Source organism: Petaurus breviceps, unplaced genomic scaffold (assembly GCF_028583685.1).
Source record: "Petaurus breviceps papuanus isolate PSGF00001 unplaced genomic scaffold, PetGlider_PUasm1.0 688, whole genome shotgun sequence".
NCBI lineage: Eukaryota > Metazoa > Chordata > Mammalia > Diprotodontia > Petauridae > Petaurus > Petaurus breviceps.
Genome location: NW_027186457.1, coordinates 318,526 through 345,242, shown reverse-complemented (window position 1 = coordinate 345,242; position 26,717 = coordinate 318,526). Strand labels below are relative to the sequence as shown.

Below are 26,717 nucleotides of genomic sequence, written 5' to 3'. Positions count from 1 at the left end.
CCCTATTCTGATTCCATCTATTTCTTTTTCTTCTCTTATTGCTAGGATTTCCAATACAATATTAAATAATATTGGTGACAGTGAGCATCCTTATTTCATACCAGATATTACTGGGAAGACTTCTAGCTTATCTCCATTACAAATAATGCTTGCTGATGGTTTTAAATAAATTCTTTTATCAATTTAAGGGAAAGTCCATTTATACTAATATTTTCAAGAGTTTTTTTTTCAATAGAAATAGGTATTATTCTTTATCAAAAGCTTTTCCTGCATATATTCATATGATATTTTTTAAACTTTTGTTATTGATATAATCAATTATGTTAATAGTTTTTCTTATGTTAAACCATCCCTGCATTCCTGGCATAAATCCCACTTGGTCATATTGTATAATCTTTGTAATGTGGTGTAATTGTTGAGCTAGTATTTTATTTGTCTTTTGAAAATTTTGTTTCCTGTCCTTTGGGTAATGGCTATTATTCATATGCATATATACATATGTGTGTATATATGTAGATATGTATATGTGTGTATATATCTAAATCTATATCTATGATGCCAAACCCTTATTAGAGATATTTGATACAAATAATTTTTTCCATTTGACCATTTCCTTTCTTTTTTTTTATTTTTTATTTTTTTAATTTTTTTATTGATCATTTCCTTTTTTATCCAAGGTGAGTTAATGTTGTCTGTGCAGAAGCTTTTCAGTTTTAGGTTATCAAAGTATCTATTTTATCTTTCCTAATTGCCTCTGTCTTTTGTTTGGTTAAGAATATATTTTCTATCTGTACCTATGAGAGAAATCTGTTTGTCTTCTAATTTTTAAAAATAATGTGATCTTTCATATTAAGGTTGTTTCTCCATTTAGAATGTATTGTGGGATATAATGTAAGATCTGTTGATATAAGCCTAATTTCTGCTAGACTTCCTTCCAGTTTTCCCAGCAGTTTTTTGCCCAATAAGGAATTTTTTCCTTTGGTAATTTCAGTTTCTACTTTATCAAACACTAGGTCGTTGTAATGTAATACCAAGCAAAGGCAACTTCCCAGGTTCAAAATACCAGCATAGGTGCTCTCTATTTTATTTAGTGACAAACCAAGAACAGAGAAGATCAAAACATGACATCATTCAAAATACAGCATTTACTAAGTGTGATTAAATCATCTCCAAGGCCTACCCCACCCCAGGACTTTCCAATCATTCAATCAATTACAAAGTCTCTGTTCCAAATACTTCTCCACCCCTAGGCTATACCTTAATTAAGTCCACCACAAAGCCCCTCTTCTCAAATGGAGATTAGTTTCCAAACATAAGTAAAATACATTCATTTGCTCAACCATAGAACACAAAAAGGTCAAAAGTTCCCCACCCCTGGATCACAATTGAATCTACCCCAGAGTTACATCAAGTTTAAACACAGCACTTAATACCCAAATGGAGGTCTTTTCTTCATCTTGACACGAGGCAAGTTCTCAGCAATCTTAGTTCCTGGGGAGACAAGGCTTAGCAAGGCCATAAGATACATTGCCAGTCCCTTCATGAATTTATCCTCTGTCTGTAGAACAGTCCTAGAACCCCTGAACACATTAGCAAAGCCCTCTCCCAGGATTTCTGTAAACATACAACAAGAAAATCCTTCTTCAGGGCTTCTGAACCAACAGAAAGGCTCCCAGACCCCTGCAACAACAGCACTGTCCCTCACCAGTGGACAGTATTCACTCTGTCTGCAGGACAGTCTCCAGACCCCTGCAACAACAGTACTGTCCCTCACCAGTGGACAGTATTCACTCTCTGTCTGCAGGACAGTCGCAGGCCTTCTTAGCGAACAGCCAGGTTCCAGGACTTCTTCAACAAAAGGACAGTCTTTCACCAGTGGACAAATCTGGCAAAATAACATCAAAACAGACAGACAAAGTACCAGCAAAACAGCCATGTCTCCTCAGTCCTTGGCAGCTCAGGGGGCAGGTCTCAAAAGTCCAGGGCAATTCAAAGCGGCCACCAGCAATCTCTTAGTCTCTCTCCCTCTCCACGAGGTGCTGCTTCCAAAAAGAACTTCCGCCTCTCTCTTGTCTCTCCAAATCTACATCACCAGCTCCTCCCACTTCAGGACTTTCTTTTCACATCAACAAGCCCATCCCACAGGTGGGATTAACAAATTCTGGGTTTTAATACAATCAATTTGAAAACCAAGCCAATGCAGGGGAATCTTTAATTGCCATTACTATCACAGTCGTTGAGTTCTAATTGTTTCAGATTTTCCTTTGTGTAGTCTGTTCCATTGATCTAGCTCTCTTTTACTGCCAGTACCAAATAATTTAGATGACTGCTGCTGTGTAATATAGTTAGAAGTCTGAAAGTGCTATTCTCCCTTTGTCCCTATTTCTTTTTTCATAATTTCCCTTGATATTCTAGAGCTTTTGCTTTTCCAAATGAATTTTGTTATTATTTTATCTAATTCTAGAAAGTATCCCCTTGGTAATTTAATTGGTATAGAATTAAAAATGTAAATTAATTTTGATAGTATTGTCATTTTTATAGTGTCGACACAGCCTAGTCATGAGCATTGGATATTTCTCTGGTTATTTGAGTTGTTCTTTTTTACTTTAAGGAGAATTTTATGACTAAATCTGTCTTTTGTGTGTTTTGGGAAGTCTAGCCTTTTGCATTTTGTAGTTATTTGTAATGAGAGTTCCCTTTCTGTTGTTCTTTTTTCTTGTGTTTGCTTAATATTAAATAGAGATGCAATTGATTTTTGAAGATTTATCTTATAGCCTACAACTTTGTTAAAAGCATTGTCTCAGTATCTTTGCTGATTCTCTAGGATTTTCTAAATAAACTTCATATCAGCAAATAAGAATAGTGTATCTTCTTTTTATCTTTATGCCTTTAATTTCTTTCTCTTGTTTTTTTGCTATTCCTAGAATTTCTAGAACCGTATCAAGCAATAGAGGAGTGAGCATCTTTGCTTCACTCTATTGAGAAAGATTCTAGTGTATACTTATTGCATGTGATGCTAGATTTTGATTTTAATTAGATGTTTTTTTTTATTTTAAAAAGAAAGGTCTTTTTATGCCTATACCTTAGAGAGTTTTTAAGCATAACAGAATGTTGTACTTGGTCAAAGGCTTTTTCTGCATCTATAGAGATGGTCATGTGATTTTGGTTGTTTTGGTTTTTAATGTGATTAATTGTATTGATTTTGTTTTCCTAATGTTGAACCATCCATATATACATCCCTGGTATAAATCCCACTTGGTCATAATGAATGATTTGTTAGATAAATCACTATAATCTGTTTGATGGGATTTTGTTTAAAATTTTTAAGTCAGTGTTCATTAATGATGTTGGTCTTTGGTTTTCTTTCTGTGTTTTATCTTTCTCTGGTTTAGGTATTAGTACTCTATTTGTCTCATAAAGGATTCCGGTAGAGTTCTTTCTGTCACAGTTTTGTTTTGTTTTTTGCTTTTTGGAGGGGGTAGGGCAGGGCAATTGGAGTTAAGTGACTTGCCCAAGGTCACATGTCTAGTAAGTGTTAAATGTCTGAGGCTGGATTTGAACTTAGCTACTCCTGACTCCAGGGCTGGTGCTGTATTCATTTGTCACAGTTTTTAATAATAATTTGCAAAGTATGTATACTAACTGTCCTTTAAAAGTTTGAAAGGTTGCACCTGTGAATCCATCAGCAATAGGAATTTTTGCCTTTGGTAGTTCCTTTAGAGTTAGATCTATTTCCTTTTCTGCGATTGGGTTATTTAAGATCTTCTCTGATCTCCTGATAGTTTGGGTATTTTATGTTTTTGAAGGTATTCCTTTATTTCTTCTGAGTTTTGTGAGCATGGAATTGTACTTAATATGTTCTGATTTATTCTCTCTTTTTTTCTGGTTTTGCTATGATTTCACCTTGTCCATTTGCTGTTTTATTGATTTGATTTTCTGCTCTCTCAATCTGATTAGCTAAGGTTTTATACATTTTATTAGTCTTTTCAAAGAACCAACTTTTCATTTTATTTATAATTTCTATGGATTTTTTGTTTCCAATTTATTTTCCCTCTAATTTTTAATGTTTCCTCTTTTGTGCTTATCTTATGTTTGTTTATTTATTGGCATTCTAATTTTGTAATGCATACTCAGTTCATTAATATTCTCTTTTTCTGTTCTGTTAATGTATTTTTGTAAGTATATGATTTTTCCCCTGATGACTACTTTAGCTGTATCCCAGAAATTTTAATGTTTTATTCATTATTATTTTCTTTTAAATAGTTATTAATTTTTCCTGTGATTTGATATTTAACCCACTTATTATTTAGGATTTCATTGTTAAGTCTTCATTTGGGTCAATATCTTTTATTTGTGGTCCCTGAATCAGTAACTATTTTTATTGTGTTATGATCAGTAAAACATGTTTTAACAAGTTCTACTCTTTTACATTTGTTTACAATGTTTTTGAGTCCTAGTAAGTGGTCATTTTTTGGGTAAAGGTTCTATGTGGAGCTGAGAAATATGTATTTTTTTTTTTGCTGTCCCTTTTATACACTATATGTCTTTTAATCCTAGTTTCTCCCCCAATTTGTTCATTGCCATATTTTCCCTTTTTATCTTTCTGTTAGACTTATCCAAAACTGAGAAAGGGATATTGAAGTTTCCTGTCATCATGGTGTTAATGCCTATCTCTTCTTGTAGCTCAGATAATGTTTCCTCTATGGATTTGGATGCTAAAAGCATTTAGATCATATAAGTTTATTATTGATATTGGTTAGTTGTCTATAGTTCCTTTCACCATAATATAGTTTCTTTGTTTATCCCTATTTATTTTTTTGAATGTTTTGTTTTTGCTTTGTCAGATAGCATGATTGCATGCTCAGTCAAGTTGTTTTTTGGACTCATTTGATGCAAAGTAAATATTTTTCCACACCTTCAGTTTTATTTTGTATATGTCTTTGTTTTTGTTTTGTTTTGTTTTTGCTTTTTTGGAGGGGCAGTTGGGGTTAAGTGACTTGCCCAAGGTCACACGACCAGTTTTTGTGTTAAGTGTCTGAGGCAGGATTTGAACTCAGGTCCTCCTGACTCCAGGGCTGGTGCTCTACTCACTGTGCCACCTAGCCGCCTCATATCTTTGTTTTTTAAATGTGTTTCTTATAAGCAACAGGTCATAAGATTTTGTTTTCTTATCCAATTTGTCACATATTTGTTTTATTAGCTTAATTCATTCACATGTAAAGTTAGGAGTTAATTTTATATTTTCTTTCATTTGTCTCTAATATTGTTTTTTCTCTCCAAATTAGTATTCCTCCACTCCCCCTTTCTGTTATAAACACAGTACTTACGCTGTAAATAGAGTTTCTCCAGGTACTTTTACCTTAATCCTTTTAAAAGTTCTTTTCCCACTTGTTCTCTCTCCCTCACTCAGATTCCTTCCTTCCCTTTGCTCTCCTTTTCCCTTGGAGTTTTCTTATTATTTCTTTTTTTTTCTTTCTTGCCTTTATTAAATTTTTTCTCTCTTGTTATATAATTATCCCCCCCCCCTTTATTTCTTCTCAGTCAAGTAGATTCCCTCTTCCTCTCCTTCCTTTCAGCTAGCCCTGTTTATGAATTTTTTAACTTTAATTTTTGGCATCCCTTTCCAAAAAAAGATTTTTTTTACTCTCTTCATTATTAATCTTCTTTTTTTGTTTACTCTAGACCAGGATTTGAAGCCACATGTGGCCTTCTGGGTCCTCAACTATGGCCTTTTGGCTGAGTCTAAGTTTTATAAAACAAATCTTATTATTAAGGGGATTTGTTCTCTGAAGTTTGGATTCAGTCAAAGGGCCGCACTTGAGGACATAGAGGGCCAAATGTGGCCTTGAGACCACAGGTTCCCCACCCCTGCTTTAGACCTTCATTTTCTAATGACTGATGACACCTGTGTTTTTCTGGTCTCTTTCTTTTCTCTGTGTTCCTCATGAAATCAAAACTTTCAGGGTATCCATTCTAGGTTTTGTTTTCATGGTGCTTTCTGCCCATGCCTTGTAGAGCTTGTATACCTGCTTCTTCTTTCCCATTGTTTCTCACTCCCAAACAGTGCCAGTTATTGCACAGATCAGAAAGGACACTGGCCCATGGTAAGGCCCATTCTCCACTGCATGCCTGATTATGCAGACCATTGCTGATCTATGCCCTACCTTGGTTACCTTTTTCCCCCATTTACCTCAAAATCATGTTTTCCTATTCCCTAGGTATCAGCTGCCCCAAGAATTCTACTTCCCCTCTCCTGAGGTACTTCTTTCATGTATTCTCTCATGTTGTACTGTAGTCCCACAAAAACCCCAAAAGACCCCAAAACGTTGATTTGCCTGTAGGCAAGACACCAGGTTCTGTCCATAAAGCTTCTGTCCCACTTCTCCCTGTTACTTCTACCAGCCTTCTGCCTTCACACCTATCTCCTTGTGTACCTTTAGAAAGAAGTCTTTTACTGCTCTCTTTTCTGTCACTCCATTGTTGTTGCTGTATTTATTCACTCCACCTGCATTTCTCTTGTTTGAGGGCATTTGAGAAAGCAAATTATCTCTTCACTTCCGGTTTTCTTTCTAAAAATGTTTCAAATATCTCTTTTTTATTGAATATCATATCTTTTTTTCATTTATGGTTAAATTCAGATTTGCAGAGTAAATCACCCTGTGCTATATCCTTAGTTCCAGTGCTCTCCAGAACACATTATTCCATTCCCTCCTACATTTTTGGTGGGTACAGAGTAGTCTTGACTTATTCAAATTTCCTTTCCCTTATGTTTGAAGGTCTTTCTTCTGATTGCTTGTAGAACTTGATTTTCATTAAATTGTTAAGTTTAACTATCACGTGTCTTGGAGGTTTCAGCCTTGGGTTTTTTTTTTTCCCCTAGAGAGTGATCTATGAATTCTTTCATTTTCTGTGTTCCTAAATTCTGTATTATTCCTGCATTATGGTGTTAAGGTTTTTTTTTCCTGTCATGTTCTTCTGAGAGACCTATAATCTTCATATTATTTGAACACATCCTGTCTCTGAGATAGTATGCTTTGCTTGGATAGTGAACATATTTTCTTTTAACATTGTTTTTTGCTTCTCTTCGTTGAGCTTGTCCTTTACTTCTGTGTATTTGCATTCCCAATCTGTAGTTCTCTTTTGTTGTCATTAGTTTCCAGATTTTTTATTCTGCACATTATTTTTGCTGTACAAGCCATAAATTCTGCTCTCATAATTCTAATTTCTCTTTTGAACCACTCAGGAACAATATTTTCTGGTTCCATGTTCTTTGTATAGTCCACAAGAACCTTTGTATCATCAAATGTTAGATTATTTTCCTTTTTTTTCTTTTAAAAACAATATTTATTCATATATGACTGAACTTGTTTACTAAATCTAGAGGCCACATTTCCTCCTGTTGTTATCATTTTCCCTGTTGATTTATCTATTTACATTCAAAGTCTAAGTTTTCTTCTTCCTGAGATCTTTAGTAATTTCGGGGCTTTTTCCCCCTTGATTTCCCTGTATTGTTCACTTTCTAACCGTTCCCTCTAATGATAGTTTCCTTGGGAGCTGGATCTCAAAACATGACACTAGGCAATTCATTCTTTACCAGCTTAGATCTCTGTTCCAGGTAACTTTTGGGGGACAGAACTGGCCCCAACTAGATGCTGAGCTCTTTGCCTAAGGCTTAATGGAGTGCTGCATACCTCCACCCCATACATACACCCACCCAATGTCCTGTCCTGGTGTCCTGTCCCTCTCCCTGTATTCCTCAGTTCCATACCAGCAATTTAGAGCTTTGCATCACTAATACTATAGGGTTTGAATCCTGCCCACACCCCACACCTACATCCCCATTTCTCAAATCAAGCTTTTTTCTCTGAAGGGCTACAGCATTATCTGTCTGTCAGGGGCCCAAATAAACTTCTGTAACCTGGTGCTTGGGGTTCCATGGCACTGAAATGAGGAAGTGAAGGGAGCTGAGGTGTGGAATTGTCTTTTGTTGTGAGTCAGTCCTTGGGTCTACTAGCGCAACTTCACTGCCAGTAGTATGGGGGAGGGGTGTTGAGTGAATCAGGGTCAGTGAGTGTCAGTTCAAGTTTTTAAATATTTTTCTAACTCTTTTTTGAATTCTCAGTTTCCTAGACCATGAAATCAGTTGAAGTTGTTTTATCTTTGGTGCATAATTTCTGTTTTGAAGTGGTTGGAGAGGTCTTGGGGATCAGAGAAAATGTCTAGTCCTCTATCTTGTTGCTCATGTGACTCAGAAATTTTCTCTTATATTTACTAATTCGAATGAATTCCTTATAAGGTTGCTGTTTTTTAGAAGAAACTTCTAGGCGTGGCTAGGTGGCACAGTGAGTAATGTGCTGGCCTCGTAGTCAGGAGGACCTGAGTTCGGTTCGGGCCAGACACACTTAACACCCACACAAAAAAACTAGCCATGTAACCTTGGGCAAGTTACTTAACCCCAATTGCCCAAAAGGCAAAAAAAAGAAACTTCTAATAGTAAAATAAGGAAGATTTGTCAAAGACGCAAAAAAGCATAGGAATAGTTGAGGTTTATAGAGTATGGGTTTTGATCCTAATTTAAATTTATCCATAGAACAGATTGGATAGTTCAGCTTTAAAGACATCCCAGGCTCTGATTCCCTTCTTTCATCTTAACTTTCCCTTAAAATTCTTTTTTTCTCATCTTGGGTTTTCCCCATCTCCCCTCTAGGGGAGTGGTTGGGATAAGAGCCAAGCAAGATTGACTATTAATTGACTAATGGGAAATTCTGGCTGGAGGAAGAAACCATTATATTTTGCTAGTAGGACATTTTCATATTAAATTCTAAAGATCAGAGAAATACCCTAGCAGTATCTTAACATCTCTAGGCCTAAGAGATCTTTCTTTCCCCCTTGTGAAGTGCTGCTGATATGTTGATGGCAAGCTGGTTATTTTAGCATCGGATTTCACTATTGGCTACCAGTCTTTAGGCGTTGTACCTTTATGGGAACAGATTGAAAAAATTAGGGTATCGACCTTGATCTCAAAGGACTTTGGAGCTGCTACCAAAGCTAAAATGGTTCCTAATAACTGTCTAGATATAACACATCCTTCAAAGTTCTCAAACTGTTTTCCTCTTATGTTTCTTGATTCATACTATATCCACAGCTAGCACTGTCCATTTTAACCTGGGTGACTTTCTTGCAGGTTCTTTGACTCTTGCATCTGAGCCTTTGTTTGCAAATTCTTGATTCAGTCTCTTCTCTTTACTGTACTCTTCTCTTTAAATCCCAGCTTATGGTCATCAGTTCTAGGAAAACTTTCCTTAGTATTTCTACCCCTTCTTTAATAAAACAGAAAAATTCCTACTGTTACCCCCAAAACTTTTATAATTGTAATTGTAATTCTATTTATCTTGATTGTTTGCTTATCCGTTTTGTCTCTCCTATGAGGTGGTAAACTTTGGTGTACATTCCTAAGCCGTCTAAGTCTGAACACACACTGCCTAGCTCAAAAAGTCACTGTGGCTTCTTATTGCTTCTGGGATCAAATATGAACTTCTCTCTCGAGCATTTAAAATCCTCTGCAGGCCAGCCCCACACTTCTTTTCTAGGTTTATGCCATTGCACTCCCCTTCATGCACTTGAGGTTCCCCTCTCAATGGCCTCTTCTCTTGCTTGTTCAGTGTTTCCTCTCCGCTCTCCATCATTGCCCCACTCATTCCCAGGCTTGGAATGTCCTTGCCCACTTTGGCCCCTTACTCTTTTGCTTTCTTAAATACTTAGCTCAAGTATCACCTCCTGCTGTAGGCTCTTCTGATCCCTTCGGTGGCTAGCACCCCATATCGTAAAATTACCGTGTCCTTCCATTCTGTTAACAGAGATGTATCCTTGTATGTCCCTGGCCTTGGACACACACTGGTCGTGATCCTGGGTAGGTCACTGACTTCCTCAGCCGTAGGCACCTCTTCAGCATTATAAATGCAGAGGTGCTGCCAGGTTGCATTGGCAGAAAGAGTTTCCTCTCCTGGGAGTTCCATGTACAATGAAGTCTATCCCTTATATGTGGGTTTTATTTCCCCCTAGAATGTGAGCTCCTTGAAGGTAGGGCCCATTTCACTTTCGTTTCCACATCTCGAGAACGTTGTTTGGTGCCTGGCACAGAGCCAGTAATAAATGCTGAAGGAGTTTGCGAGTGAGTAGAGAGCATTTCTTCTCTTTCAGCCTGTTCCCCAGGTTATTACAACACCTGCAGGGAGTCTGTAAACAGTTTTTAATGATAGACATCTTTTTTTTTTTTTCCAAAGGTTTCCCAGCATCTCATACGCCCTCTGACGGGCATGAGTCTGGTATTGCAGTGCCAGGTGAGAGAGCTGGCTTCTTTGCTTCGGCTGAAGGATGCAGAAATTCAAGACTACCAGGAGAACGGAGCCGTGCTGAGCCGAGGTTAGAGGGGACTAGTTGGAATGCACATGTAGTTTTAGGAGGGTGAGGGCTGCAATAAAGAAGAGGGAAGAACCATTTGAAGTTAAGAAGGGGCAGTGGCCTGACCACATTGAGTTATCCATAGGGAGGGAAGGGTACTGGGTAATAAGCAGGAATTGGAAGTTTGGTGCTAGGCCAGAAAGTTCTTCTCTTGGCTCTGAGCACTTGGCTGAGGCCCAGGTGGCTGGCAGGGGCAAGAGCTGAGTCCAGCCATGCCTGGACAGTTGTATGAAAAGCCTTTGGAAAAGGGCCAGTAGTCCTACAACTTTGTCCTAAGATATCACAAAATTTGGGTATCAGGAAGCCTGTAGTCTCTAAATCACTCCCCCAGGAGAAAAGGGGATGCTACAACAGACATTGTCTTAGGAATCATTTGGAGAAATGAATGGCCTGTTCTTTTTTCTAGGACATCTCTTATCCAACTCTCCTCTCTTTTCCTGCTGCCACCACATTCATATAGACCCACACTACCACTTTCCAGGACTATTGCACTAGCTTTCTAAAAAGTGTTTTCTGCTGTAGTTCTCTCCCTTTCAATCCATCCTTTATACTACTGCCAGAGTAATTTTTGTTATGATTGGTTCATTTTTCTGCTAAAAAAATCTTCAATGATTGCCTATTGTCTAGGAAGTAAAGTCCAAACTTCTTTGTCTGACATTCAGGACCTTTCACAGTGTTACCACCTTGACTTTATAGACACACTTCATATAGTTTCCTTCCATGCATGCTGTGTTCTTGCTAAACCATTCTCTGTCCTCCAAATACATTCTGTACTTCTTTTGATTCCCTATCCCCTTGCCCCCAAATATTTTTGCTCATTCTGTTTCTTGTGCTTGGAATCTCTTCTTTCACCTTCTTCACCTGGGTTGCTACCAACACTTTAAAGCCTAATTTAAATGCTTCCTCTGCCATGAAGCCTGATCCTCTTTTAGAGGATCTATATCCTTAGGTATAGACTACACATATAAAAATATATATATTTTCCCTTAGACTATATAAGGCATTTTGTTTTGTACATGTCTAATGCATTTCTCATGTAATAGTGCATGCTGTCTGTTTGTGTCTCCTCTACACCATCTAGACTGTAAGTTACATAATGGCAGAAATCCATTAATCAGCAAATATTTATTAAGTGATATTATATGTCAGGCATTGTGTATTAGGTTCTGAGAAATAGAAATACAACAAAGGAAACAATCTCTCCTTACAGTGAGCTTACATTCTAAAGAGGGAGACAACAAGTACATAGAAAAATATATACAATATAAATGTAAAGTTAATACATATTATATGTATGTAGTCACACATGTACACAAAAAGTTAGATACATAATAATTTGAGAGAGGTAGTTGGGGATTGGTAAAGTCATTCGTGTGGAAGAGAGTATCTGAGCTGTATCTTAAAGGAAGAGAAGGACTTTTTGAGGTCTCAGAGGTAAGGAGGGAATGCATTTCAGGACTGGGAGGTGACCAGTACAAAGTCATGGAGGTTGGCAGTGGAGTTTCATAAATGAGAAAGAATCAATTAAAAAAATGTATTAAGCATCTACTACATGCCAGATGTTGTGCTAAATCATTATTATCTTTATTGATCATCATCATAATATTGCTGTTACTGTGTACCATACACTAGACATTTTTACAAGGTTTAGTTCCTGCTATATAGTGGGCTCCTAATAGATTATTGATTGAATGAATGCACAGATAATCCTAGCCAGACTGGATCTGCTCTTTGCTCTACAGGTATGGATCCTTAGGCTCATTTCTTCCTTCCTTCTTTTCTGGTTACAGATCGATTGAAGACAGAGCCATTTGATGAGAATGCTTTCCTGGAGCAAGTCATAACAGAGGTAGGAGTTCTGCTATTTCCTTCCTCCCCAATTAGCTTCCCTTTCCTCTGTCTTCCCCAGTCACTGATTAGGGACTGTGATCTTCCTGATACTTTTAGACTTTTTTCCTGACAAGAACTTTTTCCCTGAAAAAGTCACTCACAAAGTAGCTGATTTAGTTTGACAGGTATAGGTGGTAAGAGACAACATCTCTTTAGGTTATTTTAGTTTTTTAATATCAAAAGTAACAAGTAAACTAACATTTGAATCCTCCAAAACCATTTATGAAGGTTTCAGAAAATTATAGCACCACGACAAAGATGTTGATTGCATAGCATTGAAAAGCCTTTTATCTCTCACACAGTGATTAAAAACCTTTGCTTTAGCACTGTGACAAGTAGACTTGTTTATGTGGTGTTATATGGTAGATGTGTTCCTGTGTTTGAGCTAATGGCACCTAGGAATGTCCTGAGTGCTGGCTACAGTGTTCTAGTCTGCCCATCTCTGGAGGTTCAGCTGACTTTGACTCAGTCAAGGTTCAAAGACAGGTGGTTCACATGTCAGTGACCTCTAGTCGAATGGTTTTACTGGGCCAGAGTAGAGCTAAGTGTTTACAGTCTTCGTAGGAGCTCTGGCAACATCCATCTGGTCCTTTCAAACTTTGTACTTTACCCTTTTGTTGCACAGTTCATGCCAGGCATGTGGGAAATCCTTATTAGGCCAGTGCCAGTGTAGCCTAATAATTCAGCTGTGTGAATTCCAATCTTTTCTAATCTAAGAAGCATGTTTACTCTATGCAGGGCACTCTCCTGGGTATTGGGAACATAAAGACAAAACGATGATCCCTACTCTCAAAGAGTTTACATTGAACTGGGGGGTGATACACTATGTATATACATGATATTACAGTATTTACCCCAGACTCTACCCTTGAAGTATTATACAAATTAAGATGGTAGATATCAAGGAGATCACATGGGAGGTGGAACTTACAATGATGAGCTGTTGGAATAGTTCAGGTAACAGGCAACAAGAACCTAAACCAGTGTGGTGTCCAGGGCCGGAGTCTGGCTAATCAAAGGGGGAAATGCCTCGGTGCCATTGCCCAACTGACGTAGTAGAGTATTAGTATGTTACAAGCAGAGTAGTAGCGCAATGTATGTGATCAGTATTGAGTTTCACAGGCCAGTTCAGTTAATGTTCTCAGTATACAAGGACATGTGTGTGGTTGGGTCTGGATGTTCTGTAAGCCTCAGGCAGTGCACTATGTAAAGTTTGCAGAATGTTTCTTATCAAACATTCAGGGAACTCTGTGTGGCTTTCTCTAGTTCTTGTGGAAACTAACTTTTCCTGTAGCTAATCTTGGGTTTATTCTATATGGTACTGTGAGGGTGGAGGCTGGGGTGATACTGGATTAGGATGTTGAGGAAGAAGTTCAGTGTGGCACCAGTTGTCCACATCCCTTCAACCCCTATTAATGCAAGAGGAGGTGGTGGTGGAGGAAGCCTTTATTTCCATTCAATAACCACCTTGTTTTAGCCAGCAGACTGGCTCAATACTGTGTACAAGGGAGCTTATATAGGAGGGCAGAACAGATAATAGGGGCCTGTCAGGAGTTCCTGCCGAGGTCTCCATTAATAGATCTACACTCTGCAAAAAGAAGTTTTAAAAAATCTTTCCTGCTCTTTTCAGTACATATTGAATTCCTTCTTTTCTAGCTTTTTTCCACCTTTTAAATGTATTATACAATAAGTACTTATAACAAGTAGTTCTTTATTTTTCTAACTTGTATTGTCTGCATAGACTACACAGTTTAACACTATATACCAATGAGATATATGTGTGTTATATATTTATGTATGTGTGTATATATACACATACTGCTGTAATATATATGTGTGTGTATACACACATATAAAATATTGTCTTATTCGCTGTTACATGTGTTTCTTATCACCTTAACTCAGTGATAAACTTCTTGTTCACATGCATCGTGTTTATACTCTGTCACATAATGCCTAGCATGGTGCAAGGAACATTTCAGGTACTCAGTAAAAACCTCCTGATTGACTTACAACCCGTTCCACTCTGATACTTGCTCCTACCCCCCCCCCCCCATTTCCCTTTCTCCCTTGGGGTTATCAGTTGGTTAAATGGTGACCAGAGGTTTCCTTCTCTTGCACTCTAGAACCATAGATGACTCAGTCTTCATTGGAAGATATTATATTGTAAATAGTGCTGGACCTGGAATCAGGAGACCTGGGTTTGAATCATGGGTCTAACACTTATAAGCCCTCTCACAGGAAGGGTTCTTGTGAGGAGAATGCTTTGTCAACTTAAAGTCATTGTATAAATGTCATCTAAACTGTTAAAGTCAATCTTGGCCTGCTTTGGCCTCCTGTGCCAAGTACCCTCCTATTCCTTTGTCCACAAGTATTCATTAAACTTTTCTAGTGTGAAGGGGATTACAGTGACAGCGTCTCGCCTGGCAGCTGGTGCATCCACTGTGTTTTTCTACCTAGGTAAGACTTGCCATCTGAGCTGCCTTCCCATCTGAGTCTCTCAGTTGAATGATGCAGGTAATATTCTGGTGGTTAAATTAGAGCTTGTGTGAAACATGTGGCTACATGGCCGGTGGTGAGGCAGTGTGAGATTGAGAGTTAGAACTGTTTCTGGAACCTTTTCTTAAATCACTTCTCTTAGAACCTTGATTTTCCCACCTGTGACATTTGAAGCATGATGCTTCTCTCTGTCCCCCTGCTGGGTAAAGGCATATAGGAGTGGAGAGAAAAGTCCTATGGAATCCATGGACCTGCTTGGAGAAGGGGATATTGCCCTTATAAGTTTCTTATGCAACACCAATATTTCAAATTCATAGAATCTGAGAGTTCAGAGGAGCCATATATCATTTAGTCTCGCCTCACCTCATTTTATAAATGAGAAACTGAGACCTAGAGAGATTCATTGATTGTGTGACAATGTACTGCAGTTCCTTAGTGTCAAGTTTAGACTTAAAATCCCTGACTCCTAACTCCTAATCTAGTGCTCTCTGTATTATGTCCCATCCCATATGCTTTATCTGAGTCTTGAACATTTCTGAAGACTCTCTGGGAAGGACAGCATCAAGGCCAATGAAGAACACCCATGGCCTCTTAGGGAACCCTTTTATGTATGTATCTAATGTGGCATATATAGCTACTTGAACTGTAAGGTTTCTTTGAGCACCATTTGGTGGTCCTATCATGACCACCAAATATTCTTCTTGCATCTCCTGCAAACAGGACACAGTGAGGTCAGGGGGTCACCCAGGGCTGAGCTGGGAGGATGTGCCATTAAAATAAGCAACATTGAATAGGAAGATAAACAAACTGTGGACAGAGAGCTCTAAGTGAAGGATGGGGGGCCAGGGCTGACGTCAGAGGGTCAGGGGGTCAGTAGCTGGGGTCTGTGTTTCCTGAAGGGAATCGAGTTGGGCAGGGGGCCAGAGAGATGATGTTCAAGGGTAATAGGGTGGGCAGGCTTCTGTGCAAGTCAAGTTGGGGGGAGAGCCAAGACAGGGAAAAGAACTTGAAGGTTGAATAGAGCTAAGTTGGGAGCAATAACAAATCTTCAAGTTGAAACCCATTTACCTTTACAAATGACAAATCTTTTCTCTTTCCTTGCTTGGGTTTTTACTGTGTGTGTGTGTGAGTGTGTGTGTGTGTGTGTGTGTGTGTGTGTGTGTGTGTGGTGACCCTTTCCTTTCTTCCCTAGGATGCTTCATTTTTCATTCTCATCCCTGGTGATCAGGGGCCTGATCAGAGGCAGCCTGGTAGCCTAGATTCCGGAGGAAAACAAAAGAGATGGGGATTGGAGAGAATGGCAGTTGGCAACATCCCATATGGGACATTTCACAGACTTAGGAGCTAAGAGGAAGCTTCAGGGTTGGGAAAAGGGCTAAAAAGTTAGGGAAGGTTAATGTCTGAGAAAGAGCAGAGCAGGACAGGAGCTGTGTGCCCAAGGGAGCTGGGCTAGAAGGATGACAAGCTGAGTAGGCCTGCATAGCTCCCCCTCTCAGCCCAGTCCCTCAAGGCAGTTCCCACCCCTTGGCCCTCTCTGTGCATCCTCCTTCCCATCTGGTTGCCATCAGTCTGTGCGGCTGCTGGCGGGCTCTGTATTTATTTATCCCAGCATAATGGGGTGAGGAGGGAGCTGGCCCAGGGCTGGCATTCCGGGGCCGTGCCACAGAGCCACAGGCGGTTTGCATGGGTGTGTGAGTCACTAGGGCCGCATGCTGCTCAAACCAGACGTGGCCAGGCCCAAAATAGAGCTCCGCCCTCTGCAGCTGGCTGCCCCTGGCCAGGGACCAGTCCTCAGCACTGGCACTGGGGCAGCTTCATGGACTATGTTTCTCCAGGGTGGGGGTCCTGGCAGAGGTGTTGATGTTAAGAAGCCTTGCCTTCCATATCCCTGCCCCAAGGATTTTCAGTGTAGTCATCAGCTCCCCATTACATCATTGATTCATCTTGTTTAGTGCAGTACCTGAGCCTAGATCATGATGGCTCTGGTTGAAATCCATAGGATTTACCTTCTCAAAAGAAACTCGGCCTCATTTATCGCCTCTTTGGTGTCAACTCCTGTCTTCGCCTTTGGACATCTGGTAGTGTTCCTCTAGGGCCAAGGGTCCTTCAGATGATGTTAATGACTGGGTTTATGAGGTCTGAGACATGTTTCTTACTTGCCCTCAGCCGTTCTGTGTAGTTATTGCTATCTAGCATTAGTGTTAGGTGTGTAGTTAACCTTACTGTCTGACTTGTACTGGTTAAGTCATTCAAAGGTAGGAGCAGGGTGTTAAAATGCATCTTGATAATGCCCTTCCTTTCCTTTTTGAGTGACTTAGTTGGCAAAGAGGAGCCCACTGGTGATACTGAGGGCTTGGTAGTACTCTCTTCCCTAAATTAGAAGGGCTAGTTTAAGACAGATATTGTCTGGTATCTGTGAAATTTTTGATTTGGTTTTCTTTATACCTGTATTGTCACTGCTGTTTCCTTAGGCCTGGCCATTGGGCATCTTCAGTTTTCAGTTGAGGTGTTTTATAAACAAATTTATCATTTCTTACAGTTTCTTTTCTGTTGATGTGTTTTGTTTTGATGCATAGATATTTCTTGACAAATACATACACCAATCCCTTTATTAAATACATTCCTTGAAAATAGTTTAATTTGTCATTAACAAAAAGGAGCAGGGACATGTCTTTTACCATGGTACTAACATTGACCATTGTGTTTGACTGAAGCTGGGTCGCCTCTACATGTTGACTTTATTTGCATTGTTACAATTGTGTATATTGTTCTTTCAGGCACTTTCTTCGTTGCATCACTTTATACAATTAAGTCTTCCCATGTCTCTCTGAATTTTTCACATTTGAGATACCTTATAGCACTATATTTCATTACATTAGCATAGTATGATTTGTTCACTGTTTCCCCAGTTGGGCACAAGTTTTATTTCCAGATTTGTATTATTATAATCATTTTTCTATAAAGTAAAACATACTTCTCATGAAAACTCTAGATAACATTTCAAGGTTTTCTCTGGGATTAATTAGGACAAGTTTGTGTTAGTCCATCCAGGTCAGTTACCACTCAGGCATCCATAGCTGACCTACTACAAGAGTTACACCCTTATAAATAGAAGTATGTGTATAATGATTTTACACACACACACACACATATAATTTGTGTGTAATGGTAGCCATCTCTTAGGAAGGGGAGAGGGGGAGAAGGGAGAAAAAAAAAGAAAAAAAGAAATTTACATGATAATCTTTAATATATTTAAAAGGAATAGCAAGTTGTACTTAGTAGACTTGCAGTTTCATGTACAATCTTCTTTTTATTGTACTGTATTATGGAAATGCTTGTTTTATTCAATAAATTAAAAAATTAAATTAGGAATCGTATCCTCCGTGGAAAGGGTTAGTCTAGTGAATACGATAATGAATAATAATATAATTTCAGGTTCCTAAAAAGACTTCCTGTATCACCTTTGGTGAAATTCCTGACCCCAATTGGTACTTTCAGGTTCCCCTTTGTAAAATGAGTGAGTAACTGATTCTCCCTGCATCCTTCGGTTTCCCACCTTAATTATCAGTGACAATTTCTTACTGTTTGTAATAAAGATACAGATATCTCTCTGTAAAAGCAAGAGTTGATCTAACTTTGTGTGTTCTCCTAGTCTCTGCCCTGGGCCCTCTTCTCTCTCCACACTGTCTCAGGAATTTCATTAACTTTTGTGGATTCAGTGGTCATTTTTATGCACACAACTCCAAAGTCTATGTATCTGCCCTTGATCACTCTCCTCATCTTCTGTCTTGTATTTCCAACTGCCTGCTGGATGCTCATCTTCGTCTGGACAGCCCATAGACATCTCAAACCTGACATGTTCATTCTATGCCTCTCCTCTGTCTTTGCCTCCCAAATTTCCTTCTTTCTTTTGAGGTCACCACTTGCCTTCCAGTTTCCCAAGTTCACAACTGTCCGAGTCATTCTATCTGACTCCCTCCCCAACCCCTCCCAGCCTTGCCAACAAATTGCCAAGCCTTGTTGGTTCTCTCCTCAAAGCAGCTCCACCGTCTGTCCCTTCCTTTTCAGTTAGATGTCTACTACTTAAGTTTAGGCCTTCATCCTCCCTTTCCTGAATTATTGCAGTGACTTCCTAGCTGCTTTCCCTGCATCCACTTTTTCCTCTCTACAAGCCTTCCTCACTTCTGAAAGCACAGGTCTGACCCTCTACTCCCTAGTTTAATAACCAGCAGTGACTCCCTATTCCCTCCAGGGTAACTGCAAGCTCTTCAGCCTCTTTTTTTTTTAATGGTCCCACCAAATCGACTTTGCCGCATGGCCTACCCTCTCCTTTTTCTGTGCCTTTGGAGTGTCTGTTCCCCATTCTTGGAATTCCTTTCTTCCTCATTGAATCCCTTGCTTTCCTTCAAGATGCAGCTCAAGCCCCACTTTCTCCCCCTGAGCCCTTCTTGCTCTGTCTGACCACTAGTGTCCTTCCTTTCTTCCTCCTTGCTTTGTATTGAGCTGCCTTGCATTTATTTGGCATTTATCAGATATGCATGTGTATTCTTCATTATCTATGTGTACAGCCTTCCTTGGTTCTTCCCTAGTGATGATTGTCTCATTTTTTCTCTTTGTACCCTCAGCCCCAGCACAGAACCTGGGGGTGGGGGGTGGGGAAGGTGGTAAGGATGTATATAGCCTACTGTATACAAGGCACTGTGCTAAGCCCTTTTTGCAAAATACACAGTAGGTACTTAATAAGTACTTGTTGACGGATAGAATGATTAAGTGTGATGTCATGGAAAGAGCCATGAACTTGGAATCAGAGGAACCCTTGGTTCAAATGCTGTCTCTGAAATTTATTAGTTGTGTGACCATAAGCACACGAGTCATTAATCTCTCTGAGCCAGGATTTCCTTACGTTATAAAATAGAGATGATAATTCCTGTAGCACCTACCACCAGAGTTGTGGTGACTGGTTCAGATGAGATGATGTATGGAAAGCCCTCCTGGTTCCACTCCTCACTCTCTAGAATCTTTCCACCTCCTGGCTTTCTCATTCTGGTGATGCCTCCACCCTGGAGCCCTCTGTTCTGACTAGTTAGTCTGAAACAAACCACCATTTGTGAGGTGCCCAGGATTCCTTTCAGCCTTGTCTCTCCTCAGTCTCTGGAATTTTCCACCTCCTCTCCAGCCTCCCTGTTCCTCCTTGGGCACCCTTCTCATCCCTTCATCTCCTCCCTTCCCATTTTCCAGGTGCCTTTTATTTATTGACTTCTTCCTGTGGAATGGGAGCTCCTTGAGGGTAGCGACTGGCTTTTTTGCTTAAATTTCTATTTCTAGTGTTTAGCACAGTGACTGGAACATAGGAAGTACTTAAGTACCTTTTTTTATCCATCTGTTTTCATAAATCTTAAAGTGATATATAAATATTAGCTATTGTTACTTGTTGGCCAATATATTGGCATTTTTCTCATGGAGATTAAATTTATTATAGAGGGACCATCACCAATATCAACAGATTATCTTTACTGAGCAGCTTTGAGGAGTAATAAACACAGTGGGGTTATATTTTTTGAAAATTAAATATGCTTCTTTGTTCTCGGGAGTTTTTAGTTTGGGAGGAAAAACAAGCAAATGAACACTGATACTATGCATTTATATACATATATATATATACATGTATATATTGAATGAGCTAATAATTATAAAGCATGGTGCCTGGAACATAAGAAGCACTCTATGAATATTAGCAATCACTTTTCTATAATGCATTTACAAGTAACCCTGTATATACCTTGAGAGAGAGAGAGAGGAGGTTACTTGTGATGGACTCAAGGCTTATGCCAGGCTATTTCAGGGATGGCTTCCTAATGTTATAGAGGGGCACATTCTCTTGCTCTCTTGGGTGGTCTTGCTTAGCCTTTTTTTTTTTGGAAGGGGAACTAGTGTGGGTGCTTATTAGAAAGTGATGATTGTGTTTTATGCATCAGTACATGCATTTCCATGTACAATATTTGCATCAGTATATGCAAAATGCATCATTTTATTTTTTTAAGAAAGGTTTCCTAGAAGAGAGAGGTCATGACCTGAAACTTAAATTGGAACAAGTCTGCTTTTTCACAAATGGTAACAGGAGAGAGGAAACTGAATGTTGAAATAACATAGAGAGAGGGGTCTTGGATGTAGCTGGTGAAAGCCGTCTTCCAGTAACCCTCTTAGCTCCTGTTTTTTCCTTTGAAGCCTGCACTGACCAAGTGCTATAGGCTAGCTTTCTGCCATCTTTTACCTCACAGGCTCCCCTCTAAATGATGTGGGGGGGAGGATGGGTGAAGAGGACCTTTTTGAAGAGTAGTCACATATTACTTGGCTTGAGGGAGAAACTAGCCCTCAGGGCATTCAATCCCTAGGTGCTGACGGAGATGGAGGAAGGCCTGAGTTGATTGTTTAGCAGTGTTCTCAGTTTCATAGTGAATTCAAGAAGAACTGAAGCTTGCATCCTCTAATTACTTTATAATCTTTGGAATTACTGGTAATGCTGATGGGTAAAGGTTTATCTGAAGCCATCATATGGTCCCAGTCTGATTTTCATGGCTCATATTGTTGAGTGTACAGGGCTGTTACCAGATTCAGTTGTATTCCACTTCTGTCCAAAACAGAAGTCATTGTGAGAAATCCTCCAAAAGGACTGTCAAGGAGACAAGGGGGGAAGGCTGAGGGGCATTGAATGTGGCTATCTGAGGGAACCCCAGTAACTGCCTTGTCTCCTTTCCACCATTATCAGTTGTTGGAGAGAAGCAGAACGGGTGCTTTCCTTAGTCTTCCTCTTAGGTTTTTTTCCCCCTTCCTAATGGTCTAGAACCTTAAAAGTATGAGGCATTCTCATATTTTCTGATCACTATCCTAGTGTTCTGGTAATGCTTTTGAGATCCAGGGCTGGCTCCAATTGTGCCTGCCCATGTTGGAGCTGTCCAGGTCTGACCAATACTTATTGACAGATTGAGAGCCTCTCATCCCTGAAGCTGACCCTGAGGTTTCTGGCTTGAATCAAGTGGCCCTTGTTATGGCCCCATATAGAGTTCAGAATGTCACTTTTCAGTTTGTCCACATGTGTAAATATATGTTTCTATAGATATAAAAATTGAGAGAGTCTGTGAATTGCTTTTTTTCTATACCCCTTTTCATGGGGCAACCTAATGAGATGCATGTCATTAAAGGGCTGATGTTTTGTGGAATGGGAGCCTTTTAAACTGGATGTGCCTGGCTTAGTCATGGCAAATATTTACCAAAAAAAAAAAAAATAGGGACATACCATATAAAATTAGAGTTCTGAAAATAGTACTGAGAGAGGGAGAACCAAAAAAACCCAGGACAGAAAATACAGCCCAGACTGTTCAGGAGAGAAGGAAAAAGAGAGAGAACGAGAGAAACCTCGGCAATAAAAACAGCATCTTGGTAAACAGACTATAAAAAAAATTGTGACCTGCTTTCTGGCAGCCCTGGCGGCTGGTGAGCGGGCGAAGGTGGCGGAGCCGGCGTCTGTGTGGACATGCGGTGCCCGGGGCGCACGGCTCCCCCGGCTGCGTAGGGCGTTAAATTTAGCCACATAATGATGGGCCTGAAGAGCAGCCTCTTGTTGACCACATAGTAATTACTGCCTCGCTTTATGAATTTTATTTTGCTTATTCTGTTTCCTTCTCCTTTGGCACGAAGGCATCCTGGGGAGGGGGAAGTCCCACTCCCATAACCCTCCCTCATATGCAAACCACAGTCTTTGAGGGGGCTTGGGGCCTTAGACCATGAGGGGGAGACTTGGGTTTTCTGGTTGATCAGGGAAAGGAAAAAGACTCACTGGTGCCCAAAATCCTCAGTTGATCATTGGAAAAGGCCCATGTGGGACTTGTACCTCCTGCTCAGAGCTCCTGGAGAAAGTGACTGTCCTCAAGACTTTGATCTGGGATGGTTCTTTCATTTGGCCTATGACTGAGAAACTGGGCCTTCTCAATTTCTATCCAAAGAGCTAGGCTTCTGGTTATTGTTGAATATTTGTGTTTTAGTCATGGAGATCTTTACTGTGTCATATGTAATAACAGCTATAATGACAGCAGCTAGCATTTTTATAGCACTTCAAGGTTTGCAAAGCACTGTATGGATGTTATCTCATGCAGGTAGTATTGGTCTCATTGCTGAGCTGATGAGCCCCAATACAAATAAAGATCTGCTTCAGATTATGTTGCTTCGGCATGGGGATCATATGATAATGTATTTTTCACTGGAAATACCTTGTTGAGACTTTAAACCCTGCTCTGGGGCCCTGAAGCCTGCTGGACTGGGTCCTGTAGCATTGCCAGGGTCGAGCAGCATGATTCTATCCTAAGTGTCTCCCATCGCTCTGAGATGCATTATTACTTTGAGAACTGGCTACATGTACAATCATGAGGACAGAGTAGGAAGTCCTTGGTCCCAGGCCAGAGCTGTCTGGTTGGTGTGGGAAAGGAGATGGTTGAAGGGGTATTGGAGAAGTTGTGTAGGCCAGGCAGTTGTGTCATGAGGGGAGAAGTTCCTGAATGGTGACCTAGGCTATCACCTGTACCCCCACAGTGGCTCCTGAACCAAGGAAACAGTGGAAAAGGAAAAGCAAACAGGAGCTGTAGTTGGGGCATTTGGGCTGTCCCTCCTTTACCAAGACTGTCCTGTTTGTGTCTAGGGGGTGGGGATGGCTCCCAAGACCAAGTCAGAACGTGTTAGGGAGAGGCCTCTTGCTGCCCTTATTTTCCCAAAACAAAGGAAGCTCCTTGCATTGCTGGAAGTCGCGTGCTTGTATGCGGAGTTTGTTATTGCCTGATAACCCGGCCACCGGCCCCTGCCCTTCTCTTCACCCCACACAGCCTCTGGTGCAATGTGAGCAGCTTCCGGCCCCTCATCTCAGGCACTAGACTCACTTTTCACCCTGGTCTGGGAAGGGAGCGTCTAGTGGTCTTAAAACTTACTGTGCTTGAGCTGTTCCCAAGTAGATTCAGGGATCAGGCCCCAATCCTGCACAGAAGTGATAGTCAGGCAAGGGAGTTACTGAGGAAACTGGGGAAGCCCAGGGGGAATAGTTAATTAGCTTGTCGTTGCCAGGTCATTCCATTGTGGTCTTGGCATTCAGGTATGGTGCTGTACTAGATGACGTTGGGGCCCTTCTAATTCTAAGATTCTGTTATTCTGAGTTAGAGCTATGAGGCAAGCTAAGGAGGAAGCCATCTGGACAAATGGGAGGAGTCACAGGACCTGGGTTTTAGTCCTGGCACTGCCATTACACCCTTGTGAGGACTTGTGCAAGAGGCCTGACCTCTTCAGTCTTGATTTCTTAATTGGTAAAATGAGGGCATTGGACTAAATAACCTTCTTGGTCCTCCCTTTAAGCCTTAGGGCTATGATCCTATGGCTAGGGCTACTTTTTAAAAAATACATTTTTATTGATATCTTTCGTTTTTCCGTCTCTGCACTTCACATTGTACTCTGAGACTGCTTTCTTGATGTGATATTGGTTATGAACTTGGATCCCAAGATTTAGGGTGCTTAGGAGTATGTTTTAGAGAGTGGTGGTGGTGAGGGAGAGGTCTTTAATCTGTCCTGTCCTTTGTGTAGCCAGGCCTGTGCTTTATTGAATAGTTACCATGTTGATTTCTACAGTCCTATGTGAGGAGGAGAACCTGGAGTCATAGAGCAGTGTAAGCATTAGTAGGTTCTTTGGGAATTCAAGGACAGAGTGTAGGGATGGCTTGGGTCAGAAATGTGCATCAGTGGGGTTCTGTTTTATAGGGTTTTGTAGGGGGATTCAAGCAGAGACGGCAAGAAAACAAGGATAGGAAAAAGAACTGGTGGAAGAGTGGGTGTGGGAGGCTGACTATATATAGTTTAAAAGGATTGTTGTTATTGTTGTTATTGTCAGACAACACTGTCTGGTAAGGAAACCAAGAATTCAGATGGCTTGGTGTCTTCATGAGGATGGGATTAGAAACACTGGATTCCACTTTGTTGGAGCGATTGATAAAAAAGAAATGGACAGTCCCAGTTTTGCACTTGGTTGAAACATTCTCTCTTTTCTGTAACTCTAGAAACATGCTTTTGTGAAGAGTAATTAGTGTGATTGGAATCTTTGATTGAAGCTCCATGTTGTGTGGCCTAAGAGATCCTGGTCTGGTCCAGTCTACTTGAGAATATGTTTCAAGGTGATAGAAAAGAGTAGTGCAACAGACTGGACTGTTCTAGGGATGACTAAAGGTAAGGGGTAGGATCAGAGAGATTGGAATAGTGAGAGTAATGGTAGCCACCATTTAGAGAACATTTTATGGTGACAAAACACTTGACATACATTATCTCATTGGAGCAAATGAAGCAACTGGGGCCTAGTCTCCACTTTTTTGGTGAAGGCTATGAGGAAACTTCATGTTTTATACTGCTTCCTTCTACTTCTTGGAACATCTTAAGGAACAGAGAACTCAGAGAAATGAGAATAGGACTGAGGACTGCTTTCTTACTTTTATTTTTCAGCTCCATCAGACTCAACAACCAAACAGTTGAGTTGTAAAGCTGGAGTTGAATTAAAATGCTAATGTTTTAGGCCTTCTGGGGGGCTTCCAGCCAGCTCTTAGCCCCAGTTATCCTTCCGTCCTTGTTTCCTGGACAAATGAAGTGTCATTACCTGGTCAGTGGAAATCTGGCCTATCAGCATGGCTGGTTAGGAGGTCAGGTTCAGAGTCATTTCTGTGTGTGAGCAATGGATGGGAGAGGAGCGTGACCCTGTCCCTGTCACCAGCAGAGAACAGTAAACTCTGACCATACAGGACCCAGACACTCTTTGTCCAACTGTGTTTTCCCAGTGTCTCCTGGGGAGTGATTCAGGGCCAAGGTGACCGTGGGTTTGGAGCACAGATGAAAGGATGCCGGGGACCACAAGACAAGGTCCCTTGTGTGGCAGCTGGCTGGAGAGATGAGTGAGTGAGTGTGTGGAGGTCAGTGACGCAATTCCTGCACTGTTAAGGGTAGGAGGAGTAGAAGGTTCGTGGTGTGTCTCCTTATAAAGAGGCCCTCACCACATGAAGTAATTGGTGAAGGTGATCCCACTGTGAGTCACCCAGGAAGGGACGCCGTGTGCCTGAGCCCAGGAGGGAGGGATTGTGGATTTCCCTCTTGCTCCTTCTATGTTTTTATGCATAATGTGGGTCGTCTTAGTCACCCAAGCTTCCTTGTCTAAGGCCCATCCCCTGCCCCACAGTCTCTGGGATTTTGTTTGTTTGTTTTTTTTTTCTCATCTATCATTTTGTTCTTGATTTTCAGTCTTTTATCTCAGGTTTACACTCTTGCTTTGGGAAGACCCAAACCACACTTACTGTGTTTGTCATTCAAAGAAGTAGTCTTGTGGCTCTTAGCCCAACTTGGTTTTTCCTGGACTTTTGGTTTGTTTTCCTTTTTCCAGGTGGGCAGCATGTACTGGTATTGGGATTTCAAGGAACCCTTGGGGGCCCCTTAGCCTGGGGTGTCCATCAGTTGAGGACAGTTCTAGTCTGGCCTTTATTGAGGTCTGGGGCTGAATAGAGCTCTGGGGAGTGTCCCTGTAATCAGCCAGCCACCAGCCTCGTGCTGCCTTGTAATAAGGCTGCTCTATATTTGTACTCTTTGTGTCCTCCTCTGTAATAATGCCATAGCCCTCACTGCTTTCTCCCTTTTGGGGAGATTTTCTGGGTAATAGAAAAATTTGAAATGGTAAGCATGGGAAGTCCAAGAAATTTTTTGCTCAGGATGAGTCTTTTAATTGGGAAATTGTGTGTGTGTGTGTGTGTGTGTGTGTGAGAGAGAGAGAGAGAGAAAGAGAGAGAGAGAGAGAGAGAGAGAGAGAG

At 40.6% G+C, this 26,717-nt stretch overlaps 1 protein-coding gene across 6 annotated transcripts in view; it reads left to right on the top strand.

The window, feature by feature from the left end:
• Positions 1 to 26,717, top strand: part of NHEJ1 (non-homologous end joining factor 1) — a 121,322-nt gene that overhangs the window by 30,735 nt on the left and 63,870 nt on the right. For all 6 annotated transcript variants that reach the window (XM_069104460.1, XM_069104462.1, XM_069104461.1 and 3 more), the window contains 2 exons: positions 10,284 to 10,422; positions 12,252 to 12,310. In XM_069104460.1, coding sequence (XP_068960561.1) covers positions 10,284 to 10,422; positions 12,252 to 12,310 — 198 coding nt within the window. The remainder of the gene's footprint in view (positions 1 to 10,283; positions 10,423 to 12,251; positions 12,311 to 26,717) is intronic.